Genomic DNA, 19,505 nt, shown 5'->3' on the forward strand with positions numbered 1-19,505 from the left:
CCAGCCAGCACAGGGCGCAAGAAAGGGGCCAGTCCACCGCAGGACACACACATACACCAAGCACACATTTGGGACAATTTAGGATCGCAAATGCACCTGCATGTCTTTGGACTGTGGGAGGCAACCCACGCAGACACGGGGAGAACACGGGGAAGCGAACCCAGGTCAACTTACTGCGATGCAGCAGCGCTACCACTGCTCCACCGTGCCGATATAAAGTAGTTTTTTTAACTATTTTGAATGATTGTTCATTACGTTTTCTCCCGAACCGTTACATTATATCACTCTTTAATTAATATTGTTTTTATCAGTATACTGCTGCTGGAGCATGTGAATTTCCCCTTGGGGATTAATAAAGTATCTATCTATCTATTATTATAGTAAAAGTAACAAATCTTATTACGATTTAGTGTTTCAAACAGAATGTATCTCAAGAAACTCATACCTAGAGATTTTCAATCTATAAATGTATTTCATATTTCCACTAGCAAATTATAAATATGGGAAACAATATTAAGCTTAATTTTTAAAAGGTTTGCCAAAACAGTGCTACATATAAAATTGGTTTTAAAATTGTCAGGGAAACATTTTAGAAAACAGTCATTTATTTATTGATTTGACCCATCAATGTTTTCATTACTAAAAGCTGTATGTGTGAAATACTGTATGTCATGTCCATATCAATTGAACGGTATGTGACAGCCAAGAGATTTTACATTTTTGAATAACTTTTGAGTTTGAGACAATCGTGATTGTTCTTAAACCTTTTTCGTGCCACATTTAAGTAGATTGCAAAGATCCAACTTAGATCAACATAAAAACAAACTGTCTTTGAGTCGTCCTTTATTTTTTTTTATAAATATCAAATACTATTACTACTACTACTAATAATAATAATAAATAGTTGGTCGGTTGCAGTGTGCATTCAGCAGGGAATCATCCCGAGGTGATCTCATTATTAAACATACAGTATTGTTTTGTGCATACAGTAGAATTATATTGTTACTTACATGTCTCTCAAGAACAGTGATAACAACAAAAAATATACATAGAATACAATATACAGTATAGATATATATTCAGTTATATTTCAAATATTTATACATAGTCTTTTTCTTACAATGTTTGTTATGATTGGTTGTTCAGTAACTCCACAACTAAAACACTTTCTCTGAAGCCATACTGAAGGCCACTGGTTCTTAACTATTTGCCAGAAGGCAGGAGCATGAAAAACAGCTGTGCAGAGTGGCCAAGTGTGTAATAATCGTAGCAGAATGTCTTTTAGATACCCTGGACAGAAGGCAGCTGGGTGTCAGTAATATTTTCTGGCTTTCACTACCTTCTGCAGTGACCCAAGCCTGTGTGCCCTACCAGGATGTGATGCAGCCAGTGAAGACGGACTCCAGACAGCACCTGTGAGACATCTCAGGAAGGCAATGGTGAACTTGGCAATAAACAAAACATGCTGTTCCCGCCTCAGTTAATCAATGATTGTTACTGTACGAAATTTAAACAAGCTCACCATTTCCACAGCACCCCACAAAAACAAACCACAGCTTAATCCATCCTCTTAAGTCTATGACCTACACCTTAATTTTTGGGCATGAAGGGTCAGATTGTCCTGGGACCGCTGAGGCAAGCAGATAGACCTCTTGTCTGCAAGCAATTTAATCATTGTTGGTGATCAGGCCTATGACAGTGATGTCAGTAGCATTTTTAATGATGGAGCTGGTGTGGTGTCCAGACACACGGTCACACCGGGGGATTAGCACACTACCCCATAGTGTTCCTCGATTGAAGGTGAGCATAAAGGATATGATGCTGGCAATCTGCAAAGCCGAGGTCTGCTCGCTATGAAGTCCAAAATCCAGTTCTGTTGGCACAACAGTGTTGAATGCTTGTGACGATGCGGGTTTGCTGCGTGCTCCCGTCTGCTGTCCGGGAGCCCTTAACCCGACACCGTCGGTAATGTTACCGATGAGCTAAGCAGTGAGGCAACAACATAGCAAGGGGATGGTGCAAAAGTGTCACGTGCTTTTATTACAACAACAGAATACAGTGTTCAAATTAAATAAAGTGCAGTGCTTCAAATCTTCAATAAATAAATAATCCATAAAAACAAAACGTGAAACTGTGGAGGACGAGGTTAAAAAACAATAGAAAAACAATTTTTAAAAACAAGGTTAAAACAACGCTGTAAACAGTCCTTTAAAACAGTTACAGAGCCCGGTGCTTCTTTTACACTAGCGGCTCTCCTGCTTCTCCCGTTTGGGCCCTGCAGCAGGCGAGTCACTCTCTCAGCAGCTGACCTTCATTCCATTCGACCAGTCTGAAAGCCTCCCGATTCCTGGCTTTGGTCGCGCACTCATCCCAGACCGAGACTTGGTTTCCTTGACGACCAGAACGCTCACATCAAGTACTTCACCCACCAAGCCTCCCGACTCCCGCTGTCTTTCCGGCCTTACGCGGCCAATCGTCCTTCTACCGGTCACTCTCGTTCCTTCCTACAATGCTCAGCGGGAGCGACCGCTACCTCCTTCCCCCACCGAGTGTTGGCCAAACACCCTTCTTGGGGCTCACCTTCTAGTTGCCTGTCTGCGAGACTGCACGCGCTCGCTCGTTTTCTCTCTCGCTCACACCAGCTCTCTCACCACCCTGCTTCATGCTCTCCAGCAACCTCCGTCTTTCTTTCTTTCTCATTCCTTTCTTTTTTTTCTTCTCTCTCTAGCTGACTCGCGCTTCTATATATGAAGGGGAACGTGATAGTCGAGACAATCAGCAGCTCCTGGGAACAATTACGGATGTGGACCGTTTCTCACCTGTGCACTTAGGCGAGAAACACCCACACCACGAACTCCTCAGGAACCGCGTCGGCCACACACCACCACGTCCCCTCGCTAAGCTGTGAGCACGGTGATTATTTATTAAAACTGGCCTTTAATGGCAGCTGGGGACCCGCTACACCATAATGCTAAGCTATTGTCTATAAAAATACCTCTGTAAGAGCAGTTTTTACATTATTCAGATGTGCCAAGATGATATGGAGTACAAGACTTAACTGTTGTACCAGTATGCATCATGGAGATGATAAAGTGGAGCAAAGTTACAGTATGTACTAAGTTAAAGTAGTCTGAGTGAGTGTAGTTAGTTATAAAATGAGTTATCACATACCACACAGAGACTGTTATGGACATGAAATGGATGAATAAACAGATAAGCACATTTTAAACATTACAAAAGATGTAAATCATGAAACACATATATTCCTTCTCTCTCATGTTATTATATTTTATATATATATTATACATACAGTATATACACACCCATACACATATAGTATATATTAATAATCCTGATTTGTAACATGGCATTGTTTGATACAGTGGTTCTCATATTCAGTCCCAGGTGCTGCAGATTTTTGTCCCAACTAATTTTTGCTTTTAATTAGACTCCCATCTTGAATTTGCAAGCCACCAGTCTAGGTCTTGAAAGTTAAAGTGATGTACCAAACACAAAGCTCATTGTTATAACTACTACATAGGGGAGTGTAACCTGTGGGGGGCATTTTAGTACCCAAACCCTCGACACAACCACACACATACAAGTTCCAGGTTCAAATATGAATATATTTTAAAGAAATAAAGCACACAATCCCAGTGAGGACATCCATCCGTGTCCTCCATCCACTATACGGGTCTTTTGAGTAGACAAGGAACTATTAGACCAGGTCAGAAAGCCAGTCCATCCCCTCCTTTCTTTACAGTGGAAATTTTGAAGGTTAACAAAGTTAAAACAAAACATAACAACCTAATTGGTAGAACAGCAGCAACTGATGGGAACATTTTTTAACCCCATATTTCATCAAGATATGAGAGCATATCCTTCATGCAGTCAAAAGTAGGATTAATAAAGTATCTACTGTATCTGTCTAAAAGTAAATAACAAGGACAACATGGCTTCTTCAATATCTTCACCGTCTACACTTTCGTCTAATTTTCCAATTGTGTGTGTTACTTCTTCCTCATCGCAGTGGGTAGCGCTGCTGCCTCGCAGTTGGGAGATCTGGGGACCTGGGTTCGCTTCCCGGGTCCTCCCTGCGTGGAGTTTGCATGTTCTCCCCGTGTCTGCGTGGGTTTCCTCCGGGCGCTCCGGTTTCCTCCCACAGTCCAAAGACATGCAGGTTAGGTGGATTGGTGATTCTAAATTGGCCCTAGTGTGTGCTTGGTGTTTGTGTGTGTCCTGCGGTGGGTTGGCACCCTGCCCAGGATTGGTTCCCTGCCTTGTGCCCTGTGTTGGCTGGGATTGGCTCCAGCAGACCCCCGTGACCCTGTGTTCGGATTCAGCGGGTTGGAAAATGGATGGATGGATGGACTTCTTCCTCATCCATATCTAGAATTCTTGGCCTGAGTTCTGTCTCAACAAGTCGGTCACAAGCAATCAGGATGTTTTTGATCAATGCAGACTTTTTTGTGAAAGGGAAAAAAAATACAGAGTGTGAAGTATTTTATTAGGAATATCAACATATTAACTCCACTTTTACTCAAAGTACAGTCAAATTGGCTTATGAAATAAACCCACCAATATGACCACAGCATGTCATAGGAATGCTTAGCTCGATTGATTTCTCTGGCTTTTTGTCTCTACTGTACTCCCTGTATTCATGAGATAGAGTAAAAAAGAAAAAAATTAACTCCAGTGTACACCCATAGCAGTTCATCTTCAAGGGAATGTCATGTCTAGTTAGAAACCATTCAGAAAGTGCACAAATAATTAGAAAATGACTAAGTGCTCTGAAGTGAAAAAAGCACACATTTTTATTTACTAATACATTGCTGTAAGACTCATTTCAATTCAATCTGTACATCTACAGGAATTGTACTTAAGTGAGTACCTGAAAGACAAAAATAGTCCATTTACCACAATAAATAAGGGCGAAGTGGTGGCTCTGAGGCTAAGGATCTGTGCTGGTATCCCGAAGGTTGCCGGTTCGAATCCCCATCACTGCCAAAAGAGACCCTACTCTGCCGGGCCCTTGAGCAAGACCCTTAACCTGTAATTGATCCAGGGGTGCTGTACTATGGCTGACCCTGCGCTCTGACCCCAAGGGGTATGTGAAAACTAACAAATTCCTAATACAAGAAATTGTATAAGGTGAAATAAAGAACAAAAGAAAAAAATATATAGTCACTTGTGAAGGCCAAATGCATCATTTCAAATAATATGTAATTTAATTGTTCCCAATTTAGTAAGTATACTTTAAAAACTACTAAAACACTCACCTAAACGTATTGCAATATAAATGCTACATGTAAAAGGTTATACGAGTACATAATTTAAAGTGTTTACCATTCTAGATTGATTGATTGCTTTGCTGTGTTTGAGCTGGTAAGAATCATTTCACTACATACAATACCTGACAGGGCTGTGCCTTTGTGCGAACCACATTTTCCATGCTACAAGGCACAGCAATGCAGATTATTAAATATTATGCATTTCTACAAATTTCTAACAGCTACACATAACCATAACTATGCTGTCCTGCAAATTCAGTTAATGCTACCTAATACCACAGATGAAACTGATCTTTGAAGAACAAGGAAAAAAGTCAAAAAGCAAGCCTATGAAGCCATTCATTGCCTAAATTTTAAGAACAGTAAACTAAATTTGATACTATTCATTGTACTGGCATAAATAATTCAGTCAACATTTTCAAAAATACATGCATTTTATATAAAAGTTTGGGTATTTATAGGTGAAAACACTTGACTTTCTACAGTATTCCAGTTCAATAGTCTCATACCGCATTATACTTTTACAAAATATATTTTACATTATAATATATGGAGTAAGCATACACAATATCAAGCCTTGAGAAATGTGTGAGTGAGTGAGTGAGTGAGTGAGTGAGTGAGTGAGTGAGTGAGTGAGTGAGTGAGTGAGTGAGTGAGTGAGTGAGTGAGTGAGTGAGTGAGTGAGAAAAGGAGAGATAGGCAGCATATGCTTCAGTAATGGAAAAGGAGGGATGGAGAAAGAAAGGTCCTTGCTGTTCCCTATCTTGTCTGGAATTACTGGAAGCAGAAATAATTGCCATTTAATAAATCAGTTAGAGCACACAAACCCCCCATTTTTAAGACCACTATTCTCTGCCCCCATAATGCCATTGACACAACACAAGGCTGAAGAAAGACACAAGTCAGTGAAGGCCTCACTGGAGGCCTGGTTTGTGACCTGTTGGTCAAAGACATTTTTGTGAAGTTCTAATATATAAATTGAGTGTCAGAAAACATTTAAACTGATAATTAGGAAGCACTACCTGTGGTACACAGAATGTCCTTTATCCCGTGTGGAAACTGAAGACGGCTGTCTTGGCTGGATGAAAAAAAAAAAGAAATACTGTAAGCCGACAAATTCTGATAACTGTTCTTCCCTTAAAAAAAGCTTGAAAAGTTACACACCTTTAATGCTGGCTTTCCGAAGTAAGAGAAGACACCGCCATCCTCCAATTTATGGCATGTCTTCCTAAGAAATGTAAATCAAGAAATTGCAATAAATTCTATGAATAAAAAATAGGATTCTATTCCTTGTAATCAGAGCAAACATTATAATAAAAGATACAGCCAATGACGCTTTTAAATATTTATGAAAATATATTATTTGTTGATTGTCAATTGTAGGTAATGAAACTCCATGCTTACGTTCTTAAAAATGAAAGTATTTGTACTATGATCTTTGTCATATTCTACTAAATATTTCAAAAGAGAAAATTGTGTTAATAAACAGTCATGAATGAATTAATCTAAAGTTAATCAAAGCAAGCTTTTCAAAAGGTGGAAAAGTACACAGTATACTATCTTGTCAAAATTGTTGTTAATGTGGAGATCTAGCTGCATTTAATTGTGTTAAAATTGTCAATTGATAACAGTTTATAAGTTATGAGAGCTGCACATCCCTTCATGGACCACCAGTGTCCTTTTGTGACTTTGTAAGTGGCTGATATGGCCTGTATAATCTGATCTTTTATAGGAAAATAGACAAGCAAACTCCTGAGCACCAAACACAACTGTAGGTTCCCCTGTGGAGTTAAATATACTTATGTGTCTCTGGTGAATATAAAATAGATATTAAGTTCTTAAAACGGACAAACATGCACAAGAACAAACGTTTCACTTTATTTCTATTGAAAAAAAAAAAAAATTCAAAAGCAATATTTTTAAAGAATGCAAGAGAAGTAAGCATGAAACTCTGAATATTGTTTTAAGAGTTTAAACAAACTATACTATCATTGAAAGAACTTTACAAAATAAAATAATAATAATAATAACTGTGTGTTCTTTTCCCCATTGTCTTGAGTCTAATTTGAACTACCTTGAACAGGAGGTAATTGAATACTGCTTTAACACTTGACCTTTGTTTGTAGCTACTTGTTAAAATCTTCTGTTATGTACTGTAAATATATTATATTATATATATATATATAACTATGAAAAAAGGTAATCTAAAGTGACTTTTGACTAGTAACATTACTATACGAGAAAAAATACTATATCCACTATTAACTATGTTTGTCTTAGAAACTTGTGCTCTTTTTCCACTTTTCAGTGGAAAAATCACTTTATATTGGCTCAATCACTCTTCACTTCTGAAATATATTTTGGTATCTAAAATAACAGGTTACTGATTGGATTTGCTTCTGATTTACTAGCATATACGTGATATACAGGACAATTATAGGGAAGGGCAATTATAAGTACTTAATCGGAGTCACTGATAATTTGATTAGGATCTGTTACACTTAGATATGGTCAGTTATGCTCAACAACGGACAACTACATATAATATTAGTTATTATAAAAAATAATCAACAGCTGAATCTGTCGATTTACTATTCCGAATTGAGTTTTCCGAACAGTCCTGTAACAATACGTTACACAAAAGGACCTGCTTGTTGTTTAATACTTTCTAAGAGTATTTAGTATTGCACGGCACCTGAAAGTCGATTCAACTAACATCTTTAATACACTCTGGTATAAAGTACCCTACAAGTAAAGTATGACATTATCTAATATTAATAAAACTTGCAAACAAACTCAAAAGCTTTCATAAAGATTTATTCAAAGTCCACCATTCCTTCGAGCGCCGACAAAAACAATGAAACTGACATCAGAGGGTGTTCTGTGACTGACGTTAGGGGCGTTCCATGATATGAAGGGCGTTCTGTGTCTGATGTCATAGGTATTACGGGCTGCAGCAAGACCCTTCTCTGTCAAAGGCAAAGATGTGATTCGAGTTCATTAAGTGAAAAAAGCCCTTCCCATCTAGCAAGACACGCCATAAACCTTGCACTGCCAGCACAAATCGTGTGCACCGTCTAGGAGTACAAACTGCAGAATGAAAAATTGTTTTAGTTTGTCACTTTGAGAAAAAAATGCAAGGCAGGAAGCTGAGGTGGCAGAGTGGCGCAATGGTTTGCGTTGCCAACTTACTGATGTAGAGTTCGGAGTTTGAATCCTGGCTTATTTACTGTGAAATGTGCATATTTTCCAACATCCCAAAGACGTAGGTGTTGGGAAATTTAGAGAAACAAATCATCCTAATTGCAAGTGAGTATGGGTGGCTTCATGAAATGGAAATCTCCCCAGGTTTGGTTCACACCTTGTGCTTAGTGTATAGTGTGTAGCAGTATAGACAACAACTCACTGTGACCATAAACTAGGTGAGTTAGAACATGGATGGGTATGCAGTAACCTGCATTCTTCTGTACCATCTTATTGTATAAAACATTTGTGTTATCTTTCTGTTTAAATAATTCTGTGCTTTAATCCATAGATGATGAAGATTTATCCTCGTGGGCTGCAGAGGTTGCAGAATTACATCCACTTATGGCATGCATTGAATTTACTACTTTATTCAGTTTTCCTGTTTACTGTTGAATTCTCGGGTGGGGATTGAATTCTGTTTTGTTAAGTGTGACTTGATTGTATGTAATGCTATTTTCCTCAAATAAAACAAAAAAAAATTAATTCACAAATGACTGGTAGAATAAAATTAGCTTTTCAAAAACAGTTATGCACAAAAGTACTCTTTTCCATCATAAGAGTTTTATGGCACTATCTGTTCTTTTCTGTTAAATGCAGATTCTCATTTTCAACCTTTTTTACAAGGCAGTTATAGGATAGTTTTGGGGCACATGGTAGCACAGTAATTAGTGTTCCTGCCTCACAGGTCCAGCAGACTGGTTTTCAATCCCATTCTAGACCTTTAGTATAGATTAAATGTGCTCCCCATATGTATATGTTTTTTTTCCCTCCCACATGAGAAAGAAACTCAGCTCAGACTGATTGGTTTATTATATTTGGTCCAGTATCATTGAATGTGTCTCTTAAAGGCCTGTCCAGGATTAGTACCTTCCTTGCACCTTATGCTACCAGGAGAGGCTCTGGCTCTCTTTGAGTCTCTAAATAAATGTCAATCGGCACGAAAAGTATGTCGATTGGCAATTTGGCTCTCTAAATGTAAAATCAAATAGAATTACAAATAGCTTCACAAGAAATTATATTAGGCAGCATGCTGTCAAAATGGATAGAACCAATTGATGGACAGCCACATCACTGTCTGTTTGAAGTGTACCTGTTCTCCAGATTACATCCGCTTCCTAAATTTGTGCATAGTGAACTGACAATAGATAGATAGATAGATAGATAGATAGATAGATAGATAGATAGATAGATAGATAGATAGATAGATAGATAGATAGATAGATAGATAGATAGATAGATAGATAGATAGATAGATAGATAGATATCTTTATTGTCATTCTGCATAAACATAACAAATTTGTTTTTGTTGGTAGGATTTGGCTTCAAGGCAGAATACTTAAAATACACAATACACTATAAATAATAAAATAAACAAAATAAGTAAAAGACAGCAGCAATAAAACATCATGAAGTCCAGACTTTTCCTGAGGTAGTACGCCTGCAGAGACCAGTGATCTGTGTGCATGGGTCTGCAGGGGAGGAATAGGAGTGTGTGTGTGCATGTCTACATGGAGGCAGGTTAGGGGTAGATGTATGTGTGTGTGTATCAGCAGGGGCAGATGGACTTCACAGCTCTGGGGAAAAAGCTGTATTTCAGTCTGCTGGTATAGGAGTATTAGGATTCTTCCAGTTGACCAAGATAAGGCCTCCTTTTTAAATATTGCTAAGGCAATTGGACAAGTTTCCCTGTTGATGATTTGCTGAATTAAAAACTGATTGACACCAAAAAAAACTTACATTTGATTGGATGATGAAGCGATGACAAAAATCTAATATCTAACTGGCTGAAGTCCAAAATGATTGTCAGAAGACCATGCCCATAGAATCCGCCCATTTTATTCTGGGATGCAACAATACCGTTTTCGTGCTTTCGGACAGACGGTTGCCTTTAATACGTCACTACCCAATCTGCTTTATTTTTTTTGCAGACCAAGTAACAAATCCAAATCAACAGTACTGTACAGTGTATCAGCCCAATGTACTGGCCAGTGGTGAAATGGCCAACAGCTGAGAGTGCAGCGTTAAAGACTTTGCCTTAAATCTCATGCTGTGGCTTTGCTTCCGCACACATTGAAATCAGAACGATGAAGGACGTGTCTGAAGTTCTCAGCTGCAATAGTGGCAGCACCCTTTATAAAGTAGGGACTGGACATCCCTGGCCAAACCTAGCAAAGTTATTCACTAACAAGGACACAAAACAAAGCAAAAGGTGTATCTTTTAGTTGCAGTAGTGATGATGATGATGATGATGTAAAAAAGATAAGACAAACCCACTGCCGTTATTAAAAAGGGAGGATGTTCAACACACTTAACATAAAAGAGTCAAAGACTGCTTATGTTTCCTCTGTAACTCCCCCAATTTTGTGAAATTTAGGGATTCTAGCTATCTAGTGCTGTTCACTGCATAAAAATAACTTTTGACAAAGTAGTTGAAAGTGTAAATACAAGGACTATGTACTGTGTGTATGATAAGAAATCCAGACTGCATTTTGAATACTTTAAGTACATTTCCAAAATTAAATCTCAGTTATTAGGAATGACTAGTTAGCATGCTGTAAAAAGAAATTCACATATAATACATACAATTATTTGCATATTTTAACACTAAAAACTGTTGAACAATTAAAGATGCAAAAGTTTTTAATGAGTATAATTTATGAGTACGAGTGTATTTATATTTTAAGAAGTGTTTTAGTTGGCAATATAACTTAATTCTTTCAAAGTGCAAAAATATTTTATGGATAATTTTTGCATTGCCATATACTCACAATTATTCAGCACTAAAACAATGAATGTTTGTAAAAATATTATATGTAATATGAAAATATGTCAGTCTCCATTTGCCTATAAAATTTCTGATCCACCTCATTTAATTTTTTTCATATTAAAAAATACACTCTACTACCAAACATCTTTGATGAATGGGTATATAAAATAATTAAAAATGTTATAAAAATGTTTAAAGTAGTTTAATTTAATGGCTACCATGCCAAAATACTGGTCAGTCAGTCAGTCATTTTCCAACCCGCTATATCCTAACACAGGGTCACAGGAAAATACTGGTCCATAACTGAAATAGTTTAATCTAGTGATAATGATACAATTTTACTTGTTTACTGTATTCATTTTACTAATTTAAAGCATATACTGTATATCTATGGTCCTGACCTTTTTCGAAGCTTTAATGACTGGCAGCTTAGCTTCCAGTAATTTAATTGTTAAATTATTTTTTTTTTGGTAAAAGAAAGGGGCCCAACAAGTTCTGTACATAGGCCCCCATGACCTTTAAGTCCACTACCCAGGTCTTGTTGTAATCAAATTAGTTTCCAGTGGTCTGAAATGATAAGCTATGATAACAGGAGGCACCATTTTTAAGAAGATACTCCCCTTCAGTGCATAATGCATAAGAGGCGTGCACTTAACACATAAAAATTCACTTCAAGAGTGGTGCACCGAATCAACAAACTAATTAAAGGGGCAGGCTCATTTTATACCTTATTTAATATAAAAGAGTTACATCAAATTGGACCAACTTAATTTTCAAAGTTTTGCGACAAGGCAGGTGCATTTGTTAAATGGCAGTTCAGTTTTTCCCAGTTCAGTGACAAACTTGGCACACTGTCATATCTAAAGAGTAAGATGTACTCTTATGTTTAATGGGCACAGAAAAGCATTAGGTGATGTGGGGCAGCCCTCATTTTCACAGATGCCTTTGTTATATCTGAGTTGGGTACATGGGTCAATTTGACAGGCAAAGTTGGCCCATTCCCATATCTAGTGAATGGAATAAGATATTTAATGGTCAATGCCTTCTGGTGAGATAGCATTGGGCTACACTAGTTCTGAGAAAAGAAAGATGCCTTTGTTAAACTGCAGTTGAACTTTGGGTAAATGGGTCAAATGGACTGGCAAATTTGTCATATTCCCATATATCTAATTAACAGATTACAATGTGATGTTCGACTGGCATTACACAGACTTGCATGTCACTGACCCACTCTAATTTTCAGAGAAAAGTGAATACCTTTGGGTCTGACTGACTAGCAAACTTGGCAATGAATGAAATTAACTATGATGGTCAATGGGCAGGGCGGCACGGTGGCGCAGTGGGTAGTGCTGCTGCCTTGCAGTTGGGAGACCTGGGGACCTGGGTTCACTTCCGGGATCCTCCCTGCGTGGAGTTTGAATGTTCTCCCCGTGTCTGCGTGGGTTTCCTCCCACAGTCCAAAGACATGCAGGTTAGGTGGATTGGTGATTCTAAATTGGCCCTAGTGTGTGCTTGGTGTGTGGGTGTGTTTGTGTGTGTCCTATGGTGGGTTGGCACCCTGCCCGGGATTGGTTCCTGCCTTGTGCCCTGTGTTGGCTGGGATTGGCTCCAGCAGAACCCTGTGACCCTGTGTTCGGATTCAGCGGGTTGGAAAATGGATGGATGGATGGATGGATGGTTCAATGGGCACTTTGAAACTTTACATGGTGTTGGACCACCCTAGTTGTCACAGTTTTGAGAAAATGCAGATGCCTCTGTTAAATTGCAGTTGAGTTTTGCACAGGCCAATGTGAGTACCTGTCTCAAACTTACTGGCAAATTTGTCACATTCCCATTTTTAAACATCAACGTTAATCACAGTCATTAACAGGTGCTGTACAGGGTTGTGCAGCATTTTGCCACACTTATTTTCAAAGCTTATCATAAATTCCTTTTTTATATTGCAGTTAAGATTTGCCTGGCCCAATGCAAGTTCAAGGGTCAAACTGGCTGGCAAACTAGCCATATCCAATGAATAAAGGGTTAAATACACTGGACCACCCTAATTTTAATAACTCTGTGACAAGATGGGTGCCTTTTTTAAAATTTCAGTTGAGTTTTTTTTGTCTCAACATGGTTACTTGGGTCTTTCTGACTAGCAAAGTTGGCACACTGTAGTCTCCCAGGATAGGCTCCAGCTTCCCCTTGACTATGCTTCTGCACAGGATAAAGTATGTTTAGAAATTGGAAGGCCTGCGGTGGGTTGGCACCCTGCCCAGGATTGTTTCCTGCCTTGTGCCCTGTGTTGGCTGGGACTGGCTCCAGCAGACCCCCGTGACCCTGTGTTCGGATTCAGCGGGTTGGAAAATGGATGGATGGATGGATTGGAAGGCTGTATGGATACATATGCAAATAAATAAATAAAATGAAAATAAATAAAAGTATTATGAGACGTGACACTAAATAAATAATAACAACATGAAATGCATATATGAATAATTAAATGGGTCAAAAAATATGCTTTTTGTTCCTTATTTCTTTATGTCATTCAGGCATTTTCAAACCCACTTAGTCCTGAACAGGGTCACAGGGGTCTGCCGGAGCTTATCCCAGCCAGCATAGGGCACCAGTCCATCGCATGATGAATATACGCACACACACACAATTTAGTACCGCCAAAGCACCTAATCTGCATGCCTTTGGACTCTGGGAGGAAACCCCTGCAGACACTGGGAGAACATACAAACTTCTATATATAATGTTATTATGTATTTATTGTCATATTTCACAGTTTTTGATTTAATTGGCTTATTTATTTTTGTCCAAAATATTCCTCCATTATAAGGGCGTAACATTCTCTGCACTCAGTTGTTAATCCAACTCGGTACTTCCATAGCAAAATCCCGAGCATTAAAAAAAACTCACTTCAAAGCAGCTGTTAATTTCTTAATTTCATACTCTCACTTTTTATAGTTGATTGCATGTTGCCATTGTTTAATTAATTTCATTGTATCGGTTTTATTTTATTTTTTGCATTTTGCCCTTTGGAGCCACTGTCAGGGGGCTAAGTATGGTGAACGTGCGCTGTCAAAAATAACTCCATCATTCTACCTCTGCACAGTAACAGAAATTGATTGTTTCTTCCTCGATAGTGAATGCCTTGTGCGTCCAATGACATATTTTGACAGTTTGTTCTCGCTTGAGAATTGTACTTGTAATTTTCAGAAGCAAGCCTAACTTTCAGAAGCACAAGCATATTTTTTAGAAGCAAGCATAATTTTTAGAAGCAAGGATAACTTTCAAAAGTGCAAGTGTAATTGACACGTGTGAAATATAAATTTGACTTAAATTATTAAGTTATTTTTGACAGCGATCTTACTCCATATATGAGGCAGCACTGAACCACAGTATTGCCTATATTAAATAGCACAAATTTAAATATATGAATCACATTAAATTACATAACAAATGAATTTACTAATACAATCTCTTTATTAAAAATGTCTAAAAATGTACATAAGAATATCAGGTGTTTTTTTAAAAAACACTATGTAGGGTACTTGATTTGTAATATTTTATTTTTAAAAAAACACTTAAACTGTCACTTTTTTCTTTAGCCGTGCTTCTTTTCTTTTCTTTTTCTTCACAGTTTGGGTTGTGGCTCTCATTAGCACTTTTGGATTTGACATTTTCTTTTTTTTTCTAGGTGATCTATTTTTCTGTTTTGCCTTTTGTCTGTAATGAAAAAAAGCATAAGTTAAACATTTTTCAACATATGATATATCATTGATAGACGATGACATTACTACTGTAACTGCCTCTTTTTTGCTATGACTGCATACCTAAAATGTATCCTGTTCTTTGTGCATGTTAATACATAAATCAAATGACAGAAACCCGCTCCTCAAAATTATTGTCCTACTGCCTCAAGACAACAACTGAAGTAGACCAAAGATTATTTTAAAGGTATACTCGACACAAAAATTAATTTTTCTACCTGTTACTTATACCCTGTACCGCATAAAGTGTATTCAAATGATACTAAGATTTTAAACAGATGATCCACCTCTCACCTTTAGTCACTGGTCAAGAGCCCTGGCTTCATTTCAAAAGTTTAATTCCATTTGAAAGAGAATTCACATTCATACACTACTTTGACTTTCCAGAAGTATTTAACAATATTTTAATTGTTTTAATATTTAATTGCATTTTGGACATTGTAAGCGTTTGACTGGATAACTGAGATGTGGATTATACGGCACAAGTAACATGAGATTTTTTTCATTTAAATTTTAATATCATTTAATATTGTTTGGTACTAGCTCCCTGCCTTTCCACATTTAAGCCCATTGCATCATGAACTTTATGATTATCATTCTCCATTAAAATATGACATTAAAAATGTTTCTCAGCCATTACTACAAGCAACATGGGGTAAAAAACTGATTAAAAAAATATAATTTTTGGTAGGAGTATTCCTTTAAGATATACAAAAATGTTCTTATGATATCCCAAATTTTTCTTACATTTGAAATATTTTGACTCTTTCTTTCTGACAACTGAGAATGAAGACACATTTTCAATTGGAGTATTTGTTACAAATATAATACAGGCACACAGTAACATACAGGAAATATCTAACAATACATGCCTGAATTTACTAAGCTCTTTTATTATAGTTGTGACTCTGTTAAAACAGACAAACATAAATACTAATACTAATAAATACTGCTGCTGGAGTATGTGAATTTCCCCTTGGGATTAATAAAGTATCTATCTATCTATCTAAACTAACAAGAAAATCCATGCAGTGCAGTGCTCCAAAGAAAAGCTACCAGTGAGGAATTTAGTCCAAAAAGAATAACTTTATTTGGAGGTAAGGCACCATGCAAAAGAAAACCTACACGTTAAAGGACAAAGCAGCAAGACAGGCAACTACCTAACCTATCAGTGGATGGTGCTTTATATAAACTGTGGACTATGGCATTTTCTAAGAAAATGTGAAATGTTTACAGTCCCATACAGTCTAACAAAAGGTCTCTTAAATTTAATACACACTTAAGGAGTCATTTACTACAATAGTCATTTTAAGAAAAATAATTTACCAAAAATGCATTCTTTTTTTCTTTTTTTTCATTCAATAAGGTTTTACTTTTTTTAAGATTAGGCTTTGTAATTTAACACATTTCAGCAATTTATTCCAGGTCATAGCAGTATAAAAATATAATTTTCTTTTTTGCTTTCACTAAACCCATATACTTCCCTTTATGCACCTTTCAACTTTGAATTTTCAATGCATTTACACATTTCAGGCATTCCTGAAGACAATTTTACCACTTCTAAAGTGATGAGTGTGTGCAGTTCTATGTTGCGATGTGTATCTGAACAAGGTATGTCAAAAAATTAATCAAATATGGAACTGTTGTTAGTATTTTAAAATTCAAGAGGCCTAATTATTTGAAGTGCTGCCCACTTTTCTATTCAGGGAAAACAAGTGCTCTCTAATTCTAAAAGTCACAAAAGCTGTAATATTTCGTGGTACCTTTCAGTAATAAAAGCAGCTAATCCACTAAACATATGTAGACTATAATAAAGCAGAGGCAATGTCCCCAGCAATGGCATTTGCCTACAGTGCATCAACATAAATGAGCCGATTGCAAAACTCTTTGCATTTAATTAGATGTAAAATATAACTATACAAGAAACCTTGTTTGACTTTCAGTGTTTTAATTGTATTACTGAAATAATTACATGACAACTTATACAGTGTCACACACGTTCGCCTTGGGGACAGCTTTAAGGCTCTGGTGGTGGTAATTCAATGCCGATCCACAAGATGGCGGTGTATACTAAGGCCTCTTCTCCTCCTCCTGAGAGTGGATGACTGAGAGCCCAACCACCTCTGATGTCACTTTAGGTGTTTGTCTTCCTGGACCCTCCTCTTCTTTCCTGGCATGTGCTTAACAGGAAATGCTGCCATCTTTGTCAGACTGGTCTTAGACTTGTGTCCTGTGGGACATTCTTTTTTTGCTAAAAACCCTTTAATTTTGCCTTTATTATATATGGGATTGTGGCGTGCCCAAAATTTTTTTCATTTGTCTTGTCTCTTTTTACAACAGAAAAGATATTCATTATAGATAACTTAATCATATTAAGTTTACAATGTATTCAGCTACTAAGAAAATACAACTTAGTTTTACATACATTCTGTACTAGTTTCTGCAGTACTAGTATTTTGCAGGAGGACAAGAATATAAAATATCATTTGTACCTTAAATTTCAACTGACAGCCACTATCTTTTCTCAAACTGAGTCCTGATGACCCCCATTTGCATGCACCTTTATGTAGCAGTAACTTTCACGGGTAGTGATTTATTTTTACATGAACTGTATCTAATTTTAATTAATTGGTCTTTTTTGGTCCTCTCATTCTGCATTAAGAAAATCGTAACTGTGTGATTTTGGAAAGTGGGAGTGGGAGGTTCAAAACTTGAAAGTACACCTTATAAGAAGGATCTAACAGTTACAGTGGACTCATTACTATCTACATCAAAACAGTAAACAGAAGTGATCAAGAAAGCTAATAGGATGTTTGGTTATATATCACAATGTGTGTAATAGAAGTCAATGGAGGTTATGCTTAAGTTATGTAACACTAGTGAGACCTCACCTGGAATACTGCATTTAGTTTGGGCCTACGAATTACAAAAAAAAGACACAGCACTCTACAGGAGAGTGATTAGCATGATTCTGGGACTAAGAGGGATGAGCCATGAGGAGAGACTGAAGGAATTAAACCTTTTAGTTTAATCAAACATGGTTTAAAAGAATAGATGACTGAAGTGTATAAAATTCTGAAAGAAATTACTACAGTAGATTGTGGTTGTTAATTTAAAATAAATCTTGCAACTAAAACTGAAGAACACGGTTGGAAACTTGTTAAGGGTAGATTTTGCTGTTATAAATTTTTTCTTCACCCAACGAACCATAGACTCATGGAATACATTACCAAGTAGTGTGGTGGAAAGTAGTACTTTAGGGATCTTCAGATCACAACTTCATGTTATTTTCGAAAATCTAGGGGTGGATAGGATGGAAGAGTGTCTGGCTGAATGGCCTGTTCACTATTTTACTAATGTTCTAATTTTTAAATCTGTAAGACATATAGAAATATTTGTGTTTTTGCTTTAAATGGTGCATTCTAATAAAAATGTACTAAACGTACAGAGGTTTTCTAATTTTACATTGGCCATTGAACTGGGAAATAACAGTTTTCTTAGTTAGGCTAGGAGTTCAGTGGAAAACAGAAGCAGCTTAGAACAAAAACCTGCAGCCACATGAAATCCTAACATGAAGTTGTTGACCAAGATGGCGCCTGTGTGTGTGGCGTGCCGTTTTGCTCTGCCAGTTCTGGTTATGTTTGAGTTGTTTTTGACTTTTGCTGCTCTAGATGTTGATGCTCTTCTGGTGTATGATCGCCAAACTCTTTTTGAACTGCGAAGTTTTGCTGAGGAAAAGTTTTATGTTGGTGCCCAGGAATGTTTGCCACCGCTTTTGTCGGAGATTCCCGATTTTCTCCGTCGTGCTCCGGTTCCACCTTACTGGAGGAGGCGCCGTCGTCGCCAAGTTAAACGCAGCGGAAGGCTGGTGAGGCTGAAAGCCTTCTCTGCTAGGTCTCTGATTGGATTCGGATGGGCTCGTCGCCTCGTTTCTCCCCGACACTTATGGGATCCTGCCTACACCTGGTTGGTACCTGTGGCCGGGTCGGAGGAGTTCTTCCGGCTGTCGCAGCCCCCACTGTTCCTACTATCCTCACCCCCGACAACGCGGAGTGGTTTTGGGAAATCTGCGGCCTCTCCGCCGGGCTCCTCGGAATGCAGGCGCTCCGATGACACCGGCTCCTGCCAGGATTGGTCTGGTAAACGCTAGATCCCTATCAAACAAAACGTTTATTCTTAAGGATTTCTTCATCTCCAATGGACTGGATTTTCTCTGTGTGACGGAGACTTGGTTGAATGTTGGTAAATCCAGCGTTTTCTCAGAGCTTCTACCTTCGGACTGTGCTTACTTTAATTCTCCTCGGACATCAGGCAGAGGAGGAGGAATTGCAACTGTTTTTCTTAATAAATATAGATGTAAGCAGCTTTCTTTATCATTTCTTCCTTCTAGCTTTGAACTGAGCTTATTTGTGCTAGGTTGCTCGCTCCCAGTGTTGTTTGCTG

The 19,505-nt window shown here is 37.7% G+C and overlaps 1 protein-coding gene across 1 annotated transcript in view; it reads right to left on the reverse strand.

Moving 5' to 3' along the window:
• Positions 1-14,756: 14,756 nt before the first annotated feature.
• zcchc4 (zinc finger, CCHC domain containing 4) overlaps positions 14,757-19,505 on the reverse strand; it is a 66,739-nt gene continuing 61,990 nt past the window's right edge. The window contains exon 13 of the mRNA XM_028801741.2: positions 14,757-15,018. Coding sequence (XP_028657574.1) covers positions 14,877-15,018 — 142 coding nt within the window. The 3' untranslated portion in view covers positions 14,757-14,876. The remainder of the gene's footprint in view (positions 15,019-19,505) is intronic.

Source organism: Erpetoichthys calabaricus, chromosome 5, assembly GCF_900747795.2.
Source record: "Erpetoichthys calabaricus chromosome 5, fErpCal1.3, whole genome shotgun sequence".
NCBI classification, from domain to species: Eukaryota; Metazoa; Chordata; class Cladistia; order Polypteriformes; family Polypteridae; genus Erpetoichthys; species Erpetoichthys calabaricus.